Raw genomic sequence first — 12,526 nt, forward strand, 5'->3', positions numbered from 1 at the left:
ATCATTGTTTTTTTTTTCTGATTACTTTAATAGAGCTTGTTGCACGAGTTTTTTTTAGCACAACAAACGCAAAACGAAAGCACACTCTTGCCAAAAACACGCCTTGGCAAGACACGCTGGAGATTACAGATTTTATTTAACATAGGATTCCCATGCAACCTCTGAAATTTCCGACATGTTTGCTAAGCCGACAAAATGTGACTGTGCTGTATTTTTTGCCCCATCCGTCGGTAGCTATTTTCTTTTAAACACATTCGGATCCGCATAAAATAGGCATAACCTGACTGACTTTCTGTGGTATAGTTTCACTGTATAACGGCATTATGTAAAAACATTGACAATTCAAGAACCAAGGTCAAGGGTTGTTCTGGTCTTGTAAAAAAAAAATTAGACAAACCGCCAACATGCCTACCAAAAACCCGCGAAAGTATTTTTCGTTTTAGGATCCAGTGAAGACAGACTGAAACCGGAATCCGGGACAAAACTCTCAGCTGAACCGCGATCCTCTGTATTTTCGAGAAGGCCAAAGACGTCAATCCGTGAACCTATTCAGGCCTCTCAAAAAGCCAAATCCACGACAAGGCTGTGTCGGTGTGCATAAGACGTAGGAACGAAAGGAAATTAAGTGAACTGCAGTAATGATGATTTTATTATCAAACTTTGACATAAATAAACTTCAGTATAAAAACAATTTCGGGATCACAAAAATGATCATTGGTCCCCACCCTCCTCACCCTCAACAGATTTGTCAACACGTTCTACCGACTGGAACCTTTTGAAGAGTTTGTCATTTTCTTTAAAGAGGCATGCTAATGTTCTCTTGCTATAATAATCTGAATCAATGTTCTCTATGTTGTCAATCACATCTTGTAGAAGATGAGCTTTGCCAATGCCGCACCCAGGGGCATCGTACTTGAGATGAGTAAAATGCACATGAAAATGATAATAGGAAGGTTGGTAGTGCACATAAATACGAAGCTGATCTGAAGGAACGCTATACTTCTCCTTGATGGCTTCCTGCAAAATGAAACCAAAATAAACCGTAACGAGAACAATAAACATTTTTTATTGATAATTAAAAATAGGAATATAATTTTAGCTTATAATTTTGTGATGGTTGGCGGGGTGGAGTTCCAGATGGCAGTTAGAAATCATTCTGCAAAAATGGCTTTTAAATAACATCTTTGATTGAATACATGTTGTTGTTGTTGCAGTTGTTGTTACAATTTGCTTCACGATTTTAAAATTTGTGATAAAGTTGGCCTTGTGCTGACAAATTTGACTTCTCATGTATAGTTAGCATGAGTAATGAATGCCACAACATCTTTTAAATTCCTACAGCCAATTGTTTATTACTATTAGAGTAGTTTTTTTGCTTATTTCAAGTTAATTTATTTTATGCAGTATATATTTCTATTTTTTCTGGCAAAATAAAATGGTTGTTGTTGTATAAAGCCTGGTTTTCACTAGCAACGCAAGCACACGCGCAAGCACAAACGCAATCACAAAAAGGACAAAATTTGATGCTTGTGCTTGTGCATGCGGCAAGCACAAGCACAAGCTTCAAAATGCAATGCGCTTGTGCTTTTGCTTGAGTCGAAGCCGTTTTCACTGAGAAATAAGAACTGTTATCTTTTCGCTTGTGCTTGCGTCGCTGGTGAAAACCAGGCTTAAGGTATCATAAACTATACTAATGTAATATAATGTGTATTACTATGCGAGTGCTTTTGCTTGTTTTATGGTATTATAAAACTGTTTTCATTGCATTTGGTTTACATATTATATTTGTGAGATACAGTATAATCAAACTATCACATTCAATCTCATCTAGTAAAAATAGTTTATTGTTAATTGTCTGTCTGTTTAGAAAAGATTCCAGTGTATCTACTGGCTATCCTTGTCCTACTACAATTAATTTTTACCACCAAAAGGGCTAGGGTTATAGGCTAAAACAAACAAAGATTCTTACCTGTCCTTTCAGCAGGATGTTTTTCAAGAGAGGGAGATGTGACTGATTGAGATCTCTGATTGATTTAATCCCATGTGTATGGCATATAGCCACAAGGTACATGTTCTCAATCTGCTTCTGATCCCATTTCAAATCTGGCAACAAAACAAAGCCTGTTGCAGGATCACTGTCTTCAAACACAACTCGCTCCATTTCAGCTTTCTTCTCTAAAATGTTGTACACCCACTAAAACATGGATAAAAACAAATAAAGCAAAGGGTGATGGTGGATTTTGTAAATAAACAACAAAAGATCATGGTGGAGTTTGAAATTATTTCGAACCTCGCAATGTATTTTCACTGTGCATGAGGTCTCTAAAGGTCTCTAAGGTGTTGTTTAGAAGTAGTTTACAGAAACAAAAAAAGAGACAAAAAATGTACAAGGTAAGCCTTGAGCCAAGCCACCCATACTGCCGCAGCTTATCCAGATTTCAGTAGAATTAAGAGGCTAGAAATATTTCTACTACCCCCTGGTTGGGATGCTAGTCCAACACAGGGTACCCCCAGCATTATTTCACCGGTACCCATTTATACACCTGGGTGGAGAGAGGCACTTTGAGAGAAATGTGTTTTGCTCAAGAACACAACACAGTTACCCTGCCCAGGGCATGAACCCGGGCCTTTCGATCTGAAGTCCGACAAGCTACCCATTAGGCAACTGTGTCTCCCATCCAAAAATTGTATGAAAGGGCATTACTTAGTAGGTTGAACTCAAATCTATTTATTTCAATCAGAATACAGTGCATGGAAAAATATTTACTGTGAAGTGGAGATGGTATGGTCGGTTGGACTAGGGACCTACCCCTCCCCAAACCTAACATTAACACTTACTTATCGTTTGGGCAAAATGTTAGGTTTGGGGAGGGGTAGGTGGGCAGTTTCCCAGAAACCTACATTGATCCGAAATTTTTAAATTCTTCAATTCTTCTGGGCCTAACTTAACCCAGTTAACAGTAATAGAAATGCTTGATGTTCAATCAACCTACAGTACAGAATTTCCTTTTTAAAAATATTTCTTTTTGTTTTATCTTTTATTTTACACAAACCTGAATACTGAATGATTGTTCTTCAAGAAATGGCAGAGTGATGGATTTATAATCTGCTGCCGTCTCATACACAAAATGCACATGATGAGCAGAAAATTTATCCAGGTGCTTAGCTGTGGCTGGATAGATGACTGTTCCCTTCAAAGTGTTAAACTGTGATGGCAGTTGGCACGTGTACTGGCTGTAAATGTCATTATTAAACTCTCTCACTAAGCTGGTTTCGGCTGATAACATTTGAGGCAAGGTATCCCCTGAGAATGGGGTTTTCTCCAAAAGAACCACAGCATCAGAATCAGAATTTTCAAATTTTCCTGTAAAAAATTAAATAAAAAAATAAATAAAACAACTTTGTTTCACAAGGGTTGCATGCAACAGCCTTGCAACTGACAAACCTGTGGCCCTTGAAATTCAGGGGGGTGAGTTGGTGAAAACTGGAGAACCTTGAGAAAAACCCTTGGAGCAAGGACGAGAACCAACAACAAACTTGATCCACTTATGATGTCAGGCACGGGAATCAAACCTGGGCCACATTGGTGGGAAGCCAGCGTTCTCACCACTGTGCTATCCCTGCTCCCCCTAAATTAAGAATTAGTAACTTTTTATTTCACTGCTTAAGGCCACTTTACATGATCCTGCGTTAGGTGCTAGCCTGTAACAACCTAAAAATGATGTTTACTTTAACCCAGGTGGCCTGGTAATAACAGATTCATTGCAACCAAAAACTGAAAATGGAGAACTGTCAAGGTGCAAACTACCACTTTTTTTTAAAGAAACCCTGGCCTCAAATTTGAAGAATTCGTCCACAGCCACTGTTAGTACAGGAAATCTTTGAGTCCGGAGTGCATAACACAAAATCAAGCGTTCTCGTGATTGTTTACCATATAACTCCCTATTCTTGTATCTCTCAATAAGATTTGTTTGCTTTTCTTTTTTTTTTCGCTGTCGTAATTTCACAGTAGCATCTCGTCGTACGTCATCATTTTCTTTTTCACTGTCGTAATTTCACGGGAGCATCTCGTCGTTTGTTGTCACTTCAGTTCCTTCATGTCACTGCTTCAGAGCCATGTCGCCTGTCGGAATTTACCCTAACTAGCCCTCGACCTGATCAGTTTTCAAAATTCTCTGACTTTTCCCTAATAAAAATAAAACTCCCCTGACTAAATAAATACAAAATGTCAGATATAGTAAGACATCTTTGCTTCCAAAAAAAGTCACTGAGATCACATTGAGCTGAAATGTTTTTTTTTTTTCAGCCACCCATGGTATTAAATCAGCAGTGTTATAATATCAATTTTCTCTCACTTTTTTGAAAAAACCTCCTGACTTGTCCCGTACCTTCATTTTCTTCCCCCTGATCTGTGGCAACCCTGTTAATATATTAAACTAAAACTATCTGATTGACCATGATTCTTGGAATCTCGGAACAGCTACATTCCTAATTTAAATCTCCAACTCCTTTTGCTTTTCCCGACATCTCCAGGAATTAAGTGACTTCAATTATTTTCCCGCCATGAAAACATGACTCGCGCTCACCATGTGCAGCAACAGTCTTTGTTTGAGCATTCTCATTTAGGACTTTGATGAGCTGAAACCCGCGAAAAGATTGAAGATTGCAACTATTATCTTCCTGACTTTTTTCATTCGTTAGTTTCATTTTCTTGGCCGGAGTCTCCTCGCTGTTTCGGCTGGAGGCAGCCATGATGTCTCGCAGTCGTCTCGCAGATACATCGAAATGTAGTCGTGTTTCGGTTTTACTCGATAATGGGTCGGAAGTAAGCTTGGTAGCCAGGCACATAACCTTCGGAACTCATCGACCTTAACGTCCATGTTGTGTTTTACCAGTCGGCACGCCCTCACGGTGCGGCATATAGAACAAGCAATTCGCCGTGAATTGTAAATTCATCTTCATTTAATATACCAGGATTAGCGGATGGGACTTTGCCGAGACATTTAACGTTTGTGTCCTGCGAGGAAACCGAAGATAGTCAAGTTTTGGGGCGAGCAGTTTCCCGATACTGCATCGGTAAGAACAGCTTTTGGAAATACATTTCGGAAATATTTTGATGAGCTTAACTGCTTTAAGCATATGCTTAAGTTGTAAGCGGAGAAATGCCTGTCATTTTTAAGTGCGAAATCACGATGTTTTAATGAACCTTCTCCTTTACGGTGTAATTTTTAAGCTTAATGTTTGCTAACATAATATTTGATACGGAAAAAGTACGGTACAAAGTTTTTGATACACCGGTCGATGTTGTTGCAACATATTGTTATTTCATATTTGATCCATTGTGGTCTTTGATTCGCGGTTATGTCGTAGCATCCTCCGGAATTTAGGGTTTGAGAACGTCATTTAGGGTTTTTAAAGGTTTCCCTTTAATTTTTCCATTTATAGAAGTTTTCTCATATATTTGCATGCAGTTGCAAGTACAAGCCTCAGGGATTTACGTCATCTCGTCCGAGTCAAATATTGCCAACACTGTGAAATTTACGCAGTAATCAGTAGAATCCGAAAACATTTATAATCATTTAATAAAAGATTGTCGTCATAACTGTCGTGTGGGCCAATCTACATCTCGTTGGGAAGCTGTCGTTGGAAGATATTTTTGAAGCTCTACTTGATATTGGCAAGCATTGCAAATATATTTTAATGATCATTAATTCTAGAATTTTGTAGTTCACGACTTAAAAATAATTATTGGAGGAGTTTTCCAGATGTCTGTAAATTAAATTATTGATGTTGGTATAACTGAAGAAACAATGCTATATTTTTGTGTCCAAAATAAGAATCTTTTGAATTATCAGCCAGTTTGTAAAATATTTTTTTGTACAGCACAGACTTGCAAATTATCAATATGGCACACAGCATTTTGTGTTATCTCACTCTGTTTTCCGATGAACTGAATCCAGAGTTCATAACTGTGGTTATGCCACACATTGGAATCAGCTGGTGATTTTAAAATTTGTTTCCATCGCTTTCACTTGTAATAAATTAATGTGACAGAAAACTTTGCCTAGGGATCATCTACATGCAGATTATAACTTAGGTTTTCCCATTGGCGAATAGTCATTTTAAACATAATTATCTTACCCTTAAGTACAGTGAAACCTTAAAATAATGATGTTCCAAGGTTCTGGGAAATGTGCTCATTAGCACATGTTCGTTACACCAGAGTTTTGTTCCAATACTTTTTGCTGCTAGTAACTCTGTTCTGGCTGAAGAATATTGTTTGTTATACAGCTGCCTTCGTCATAAAAGGGCTCATTATATCTGGGTTCCCCTGTAGTTACAATTTTATTGTAAACAACCTTCATTAAAAGGGAGGACCGTTTGCCGTGGATTTGAATTAATTGATCTGTACCGTATCTTTTGTATTCCTTCAAATATCCATGTTTGGATGTCCACACTGTTCTTCAACCAGACATGCAAATGACATTCGTCTAAGAAGGTGTAAACCTTAGCAGGCCTAACACTTACTTTTTAACGCAGCTGTCATGAAGTTTTAAACTACCGTTTGGCTTTACTGTTTCACCTGTGACAATTGCTTAGCAACTGTTGACAGTGTGCAGTAACTTTCACCTGTAACATCAAGTCAAAAGCAAATAACTCAAGTATAACTGGTAGAGCTTGTGAATGGTCTTTTAAAAATATGCATATATAGTCAACTCTCGTTATAGTGGACACGCTCGGGGCGTCGTTAAGTGTCCGTTACAGTGAGAATCCGTAATAGCGGGAGCCATTTCCAGTCAAACCTCTTTTGCCGCGGATCTGGATTTTGTCCGTATAGCGAGTGTCCGCAATAGCGGGATTTCCGCAAGGCGAGAGTTGACTGTATATGTCTTGCAGAATTTTGGTGACATTTTACAGGTCTTATTAGGTATTATTTCACAGTTATTATTAGGTCTCACAGTTATTTTTAGGTCTCACAGTCAGAGCTATCTCAGATTCTGATATTAGTGTTACTGTCTTGCAAAGTCTCTAATTTACCATTTGCCATGCAACCCCACTAGTGTTGTGGCCTTTTCTTCTGTGCGCCAGATTTTTTAACCTCAAAGACGAAGAGACTAGAGCTGTGCTTCACTCTGCCATTTTAAAAAGGCTGTGAAATAATTTTGTTTTCCGCAGAAATGTTTTGCATTGTTATTTCAAAGTTACATGTAAATAATCTCAATAAAATAATCATTGAGGAGTAACTAACAAATTGAACTGTGTTGTACCTTTGCAGGCTTTGCCGAAGCGTCAACATGGGGAAGTTATTATCTAAAATATTTGGTAACAAGGAAATGAGAATTTTGATGCTTGGTCTTGATGCTGCTGGAAAAACTAGTATCCTCTGAGAAAATTGTTACTTGTCGTTGTAATCTATATTGGGGTTTGAACCCATGGCCTCCCGCACAGCAGAACAGTGCTCTACCAACTGATTAAAGCATGTTTGTGTACAACCATTATAATTATGAACATGCTCAGTGGCAGTGGACTTTCTGTAATGGGACTGTTATTAGTTTCAGTAATACAGTCAGATTGAGAAATGAAAAAAAGTAGCTGGGGATGACTGATGCTTTCAGTCTCCATCCTTTGTTTTTCTTTCAAGATAGCTAGGGATCAAGCTCACAGTAGTTGACTCAGTGGTGTACTGTCCAAAAAACAAAGCCAATGCTTTCAAGAACCCTGACACCCAGTTGTTGAAGGATGGATAAGGCTATCCACCTGGTAAATCGCTATCAAGTGGATAGTGTAGTATGTTTTGTTAACACTTATCCACTGGATAGCAATTTACCTGGGGCCAGTTGTTAAAAGGGTGTATAACATTATTCACTGGATAAATCGTTATCCATGTGGAGTCCTGAATATATTTTAGGTTCAAATAAAAATACCAGTTGTCTTTAAATATCATAATCTCATTGTAACAATAGCAGTGACAAAAAATAGTTTATTTATCCTTAACTCGTATTAGCTGTATTATACAAGCTTAAACTTGGACAGTCTGTTTCAACTATACCCACTGTAGGTTTCAATGTCGAGACAGTTTCTTACAAAAATGTGAAATTCAATGTTTGGGTAAGTACTGTATCCTTGTAAGTATTTTAAACCAGAGGAGGCTCAGTTGAAGGTCGAAAGTAATCTATACATTTTTAGCTTTGCTTGACTGTTCTGTGACTGGTTTTATAAACTCACATCACCCATTGAACAAATCTGCTGTAAGATCACACTGCCAATGGGAATTTTGGCACGCGCATTTTGCTGCCCAGGTTGCTCATTTGTTTTGTTATTTTCATTTCCTGTGATTGGCTCACTCAGTTGTGATAACTTTGCTTTTGTTTTTCTGATACTCAATTCTTTGTGTAAACTCACACGGAAATGCTGTAGATTTAGGTACTGTAACAAGGGACACTTCATCTAAACTGCTCCTTCTTGGCTCAAGCTCAAAGCCAATTTGTTTGGCTTGGTTCATTTTCAGTGATACATACACAAAGATGAGTACCACGTGTTAGTTCAGAATTTTGCTATACTGAACTGTGGCCACGTTGTACACTTGGTTTACTGGAATGTTTTCAGAGGCTACTCCTATCTGTAAGCTAATTTGATTGGTGCAACATCTTTCACTTAATTGAGCATCCGGTTAATAAGACCAAAGAAAGCCTCAGTCGGCCATTGTCTCTAATTAAATATTAATAATAGCCCCTGTAATACCACCACCCCATTAACAAGGCCAAATTATGGTGGCCCATTTAGTGGTGTATTTGAACTGCTGTTAAGTTGTTTTTGTTTGAAGAGGTTTTGTTTTTATTGATAAAAATTTGAAGAAACATTTCAGGGCCTATTTACACAGTACGACATTCTCGCATGCAAAAAGCTTACGACAGGCCTACGACACGACTTTGGACCATTTACGTGCATGCACATCTGTCGTAAGGATGTGGTAGGTTCATTTATGTGATGCGATTTGTGTTGCAGTCTTGGCGTAAGCGTGTTGCATGCGATAATCGTAAGCAAAATTGTCTCATGTAATTTGGCCTAAAAGTGGCCAAAAATGTGGCCTAAAAAAAAAAAAAAAAAAAAAAAATGAAAAAAATAAAAAATAAAAAAAATAAAAAAATAAAAAATAAAAATGTGGCCTAAAATGGTATTACATGTAGCTGGCCACCTTTGAGTCAAAGTGATTGGTGACCAAAAATGGTGTTTGTCCATTAATTGATTAGAAGAACTTTTTCTCTGTCTTCAGGATGTTGGTGGACAAGATAAGATCCGTCCTCTGTGGCGGCATTACTATGCTGGTACCCAGGGCTTGATATTTGTAGTAGACTGTGCTGACCGGGATAGAATTGACGAAGCAAGACAAGAACTCCACAGAATCATTAACGACAGAGCTATGAAAGAAGCTATTATCTTAATATTTGCAAACAAACAAGATTTACCAGATGGTAAGTAAATCGCAGGGCTACTAGTCTCTCCTTCTTAGTAGTCTTTGTGCGAATGAAGGCCCAAGCAAGAACAATGGAAAATGAAAACTGAGGGGTGACAGTTGAACATTTATCATCAGCATGTAGTCAAATGAGTGAAATTAGGAAAGTACTTATTATGAGCAAAAACTCTTCTCAACTCGCAAGAAAAATTGATAAAGTTCAAATTCAGTGAAAGCACTTATCAGAGTTTATGGAGCAAATAAGAGCATTGATCCTTGGTCCTTTGCTGTACTTAGCAAAGAAAAAGATCAAAGACTAATACTAGAAAAAAAATCAGGTTTCCAACTTGCTGCTATTACCAGGTATGTGTGGGCAGAATTTGTTTGCATTATACATTGAATTACTCAAAGCTTCTAGATGTTTCCTTTCCTCACTTTCCTTGACCCTGGCAAGTCTTTTTCCGGGGCCATGGTGGTGTGTATCATCGTTTAAAGATTAATCACCAAATTTATAAAATGTTTTTTTCCTAGCGATGAAACCACATGAAGTGCAAGAAAAACTAGGACTCACAAGAATCCGTGACAGAAACTGGTATGTGCAACCATCATGCGCAACGAGTGGAGATGGCTTGTATCAAGGATTACAATGGCTCAGTTCGAATCACCGGTCATGATGCACAGCTTAGAAAAATATTGTTTAATGAATAATTAATGAAACTCTGAACAGTTTTCTACACAGAGTGTACTCAGCAAGACTGTTTTTATTATAAGTATTATTATTATTATTATTATTGAATGCTTTGTTCAAGACTTGCCATTTGGTGACTGTCACTACAAACTGCTGTGTATATTATTTTAGGAGAGTGTTCTTTCATGTCGGGACCATGCTTAATGCGCCAGCATGATTAAAGGACATTAGAAAATTAACAATTAGATTGTGAGCTCAAGATTTATTTGAGGGGCTGCAGGCCAACACAAATTTTGAGCTCATAATCAAATTGTTTTTAGTAGAATTCTCACTAAACTATTCCCAATCGAATGATTTGCAGTTATTTCTGCATTATTAAGTGTAATAAATATTCACACATTCCGAGCTCCCACAAACTTCTTAATACTTACGGCTAATGGTATACAAGTAACTTGGCCAATCAGATTGTCACATTTGCATTACTATACTAGTAGAACTCTACTAATCATTGTTAGTAGAACGGCTACCAATCTTCGTAAAAGGGGGATGATACTTAATAAGGTTTCTTAGAAGTATTTGTTTTTATGTATGACTGAGTGTGAACAGGCAACCAATGATGAGTGAAAAAAAAACCTTTCAAGTGTACTTTGCAGCATTGCATTATTATACAAATTAACGTTTTTGTCAACAACTTAATTTCTCCATTTTGTAAGTCAGAGTGACATTTTTAGAAATTAGGAGAATTTGCTTAACATTTCTGTAAAGAATTAAGCCACCTGCTTTTTTCATGACATCAAATTTTCTAATTTAAAAAATATTGCAAAAAAATGTAAAAAATTTGTCATGCTTGGCAATTCCTCAATTCCCATACAGAGATAATTTGAAAGTTTTTTGGATTGAACTCTAGGGTGTAATCCTATAGTAATTTGTTTTCAGTATTTTGCAAAATGATTATTTTTTTTTGATTTTGAACATAAATTTTGAACCATTTCATTTGCTTGACTGTTTGTGAGACTGTTCCAACCATAGACATCAACTCCTTGAATGTACATCATAACTCCAGGAATAACAGGAAATTTGTGTTTTAATTGGTAGTTTTCGGGAACGTGAAGTGTGACTTTCCTGCCCGTGGTGTTGGATGTCATGCTGAATTTGTTTGAATTTATAAATTATATTTCACTGGAAGAAATTAACAAGCAATGCACTATCCATATTTGCATTAAATTGAAGCCTTAAATTTATACTTAAATTGCCTGACAATATCAGCGGAGGGCCTGAAACTCAAGTAAATTAAAATATTCCCCATTAAAACTTTGTGATAAACGTTTACAACATCACAAATATTTGACGTGGAAAAATAAATAGTTTTGTAAAGGGTGTCTTGGGGTGTCTAGGGAAACTTTTTGTTTTGTGTTTAAATCATTCCCAAGATAACTTTCTTTTACTTGTAACTAGTACAGCTGTTTATGGTAATATTGAACACTTGTTATTACAAAATATTAATTAAAACTAAAATTGTGCTCTTTATTACCACAAAGGAGCACTTTTAAGACACTATTTTAGCTACATTTGTTATGTAACTTATCTGATGGGTTAGTGACAGTAATGGCCTGTTAAGTGTACATGTAGCGTGAGCAGGATATAATGTTATTACAAAATTTGCACGAAGTTTGGGAGTCTTAAAAAGTATCACAATCTTACAACCAGTTCTCCAGACCTGAAAAAGTATGGAAAATGGAATCGTCTGGGAAATTTATGGCCCCGTTTTTTCAAAGAATTGATAGCAACATCCAACAGAAAAATTGTTATTTACTGGACAGCATAGTTAATACCCATTGGACAGTCATTTATTTCGTGGGTATTTTTATCCAGCTACCTTTGAATGGCCACAGCTGGCATTTTTGCCCAAGCTAAAACAATATTTTACTATACATGTAGAGTTATTGTTAATTATTGTGTCATTTATGGAAAGTCGAGTACACAAAAGTAGAAAATTGGCTTTATTCTGTTTTTTTTTTCCTACCGGTAATTACGGAGATGGCCCACCCCGTGCATCTTAGTCTCAAGAATTGCATTGTACTTGAGTTAAGTCTTGTCACTGTATTCAGTGTCATGAATTGTATATAGTTTCATACCTTCTGAGTGGCTCCCTTGATTGCAAGGTAGAATAAGTGAGGAAGAAGGATGCCAGGAAAGAAAATTTTGCTGATATTTTTCTTCTCATTTATCCTTACTTGCAGGCTTATAGCTTCATTGATTCAGTTCATTGAATTCAGTGGTTTTAATAAAATGCTTACAAATTAGACTGTTGTGTATTTAACTTACTCTTGTGCCACGGTGGCCAGTGCTTTGTCTGAATCATCTCTAACCTGTAAATGGCAGCT

The 12,526-nt window shown here is 37.0% G+C and overlaps 2 protein-coding genes across 2 annotated transcripts; one reads left to right on the plus strand and one right to left on the minus strand.

Annotated features, from left to right (window-relative positions):
- Positions 1 to 631: 631 nt before the first annotated feature.
- Positions 632 to 4,782, minus strand: LOC144650677 (m7GpppX diphosphatase-like). Its single transcript, XM_078510399.1, has 4 exons — positions 4,587 to 4,782; positions 3,054 to 3,364; positions 1,970 to 2,194; positions 632 to 1,017 (listed from the first exon to the last, which is right to left on the minus strand). The coding sequence occupies exons 1-4, from the start codon at positions 4,750 to 4,752 to the stop codon at positions 712 to 714; spliced, it is 1,008 nt and encodes a 335-aa protein (XP_078366525.1). The 5' UTR covers positions 4,753 to 4,782; the 3' UTR covers positions 632 to 711.
- A 74-nt stretch (positions 4,783 to 4,856) lies between these two features.
- Positions 4,857 to 12,445, plus strand: LOC144650678 (ADP-ribosylation factor 6). Its single transcript, XM_078510400.1, has 5 exons — positions 4,857 to 5,076; positions 7,277 to 7,377; positions 8,006 to 8,109; positions 9,275 to 9,473; positions 9,986 to 12,445. The coding sequence occupies exons 2-5, from the start codon at positions 7,296 to 7,298 to the stop codon at positions 10,126 to 10,128; spliced, it is 528 nt and encodes a 175-aa protein (XP_078366526.1). The 5' UTR covers positions 4,857 to 5,076; positions 7,277 to 7,295; the 3' UTR covers positions 10,129 to 12,445.
- The last annotated feature ends 81 nt before the right edge of the window (positions 12,446 to 12,526 follow it).

Source organism: Oculina patagonica, chromosome 4 (genome assembly GCF_052425735.1).
Source record: "Oculina patagonica isolate OP01 chromosome 4, crgOcupat, whole genome shotgun sequence".
Taxonomy (NCBI): Eukaryota; Metazoa; Cnidaria; class Anthozoa; order Scleractinia; family Oculinidae; genus Oculina; species Oculina patagonica.

What these genes read in the sequence shown, in the direction of transcription:
- LOC144650677 (XM_078510399.1), bottom strand. Translation starts at nt 4,752, where the DNA reads ATGGCTGCCTCCAGCCGAAACAGCGAGGAGACTCCGGCCAAGAAAATG. An exon ending in AAAGACTGTTGCTGCACATG is followed by an intron (nt 3,365 to 4,586) that starts GTGAGCGCGAGT and finishes AATTTTTTACAG; the next exon opens with GAAAATTTGAAAATTCTGAT. An exon ending in ACATCCTGCTGAAAGGACAG is followed by an intron (nt 1,018 to 1,969) that starts GTAAGAATCTTT and finishes TTCATTTTGCAG; the next exon opens with GAAGCCATCAAGGAGAAGTA.
- LOC144650678 (XM_078510400.1), top strand. Translation starts at nt 7,296, where the DNA reads ATGGGGAAGTTATTATCTAAAATATTTGGTAACAAGGAAATGAGAATT. An exon ending in TGATGCTGCTGGAAAAACTA is followed by an intron (nt 7,378 to 8,005) that starts GTATCCTCTGAG and finishes AACTCGTATTAG; the next exon opens with CTGTATTATACAAGCTTAAA. An exon ending in CAAACAAGATTTACCAGATG is followed by an intron (nt 9,474 to 9,985) that starts GTAAGTAAATCG and finishes TTTTTTTCCTAG; the next exon opens with CGATGAAACCACATGAAGTG.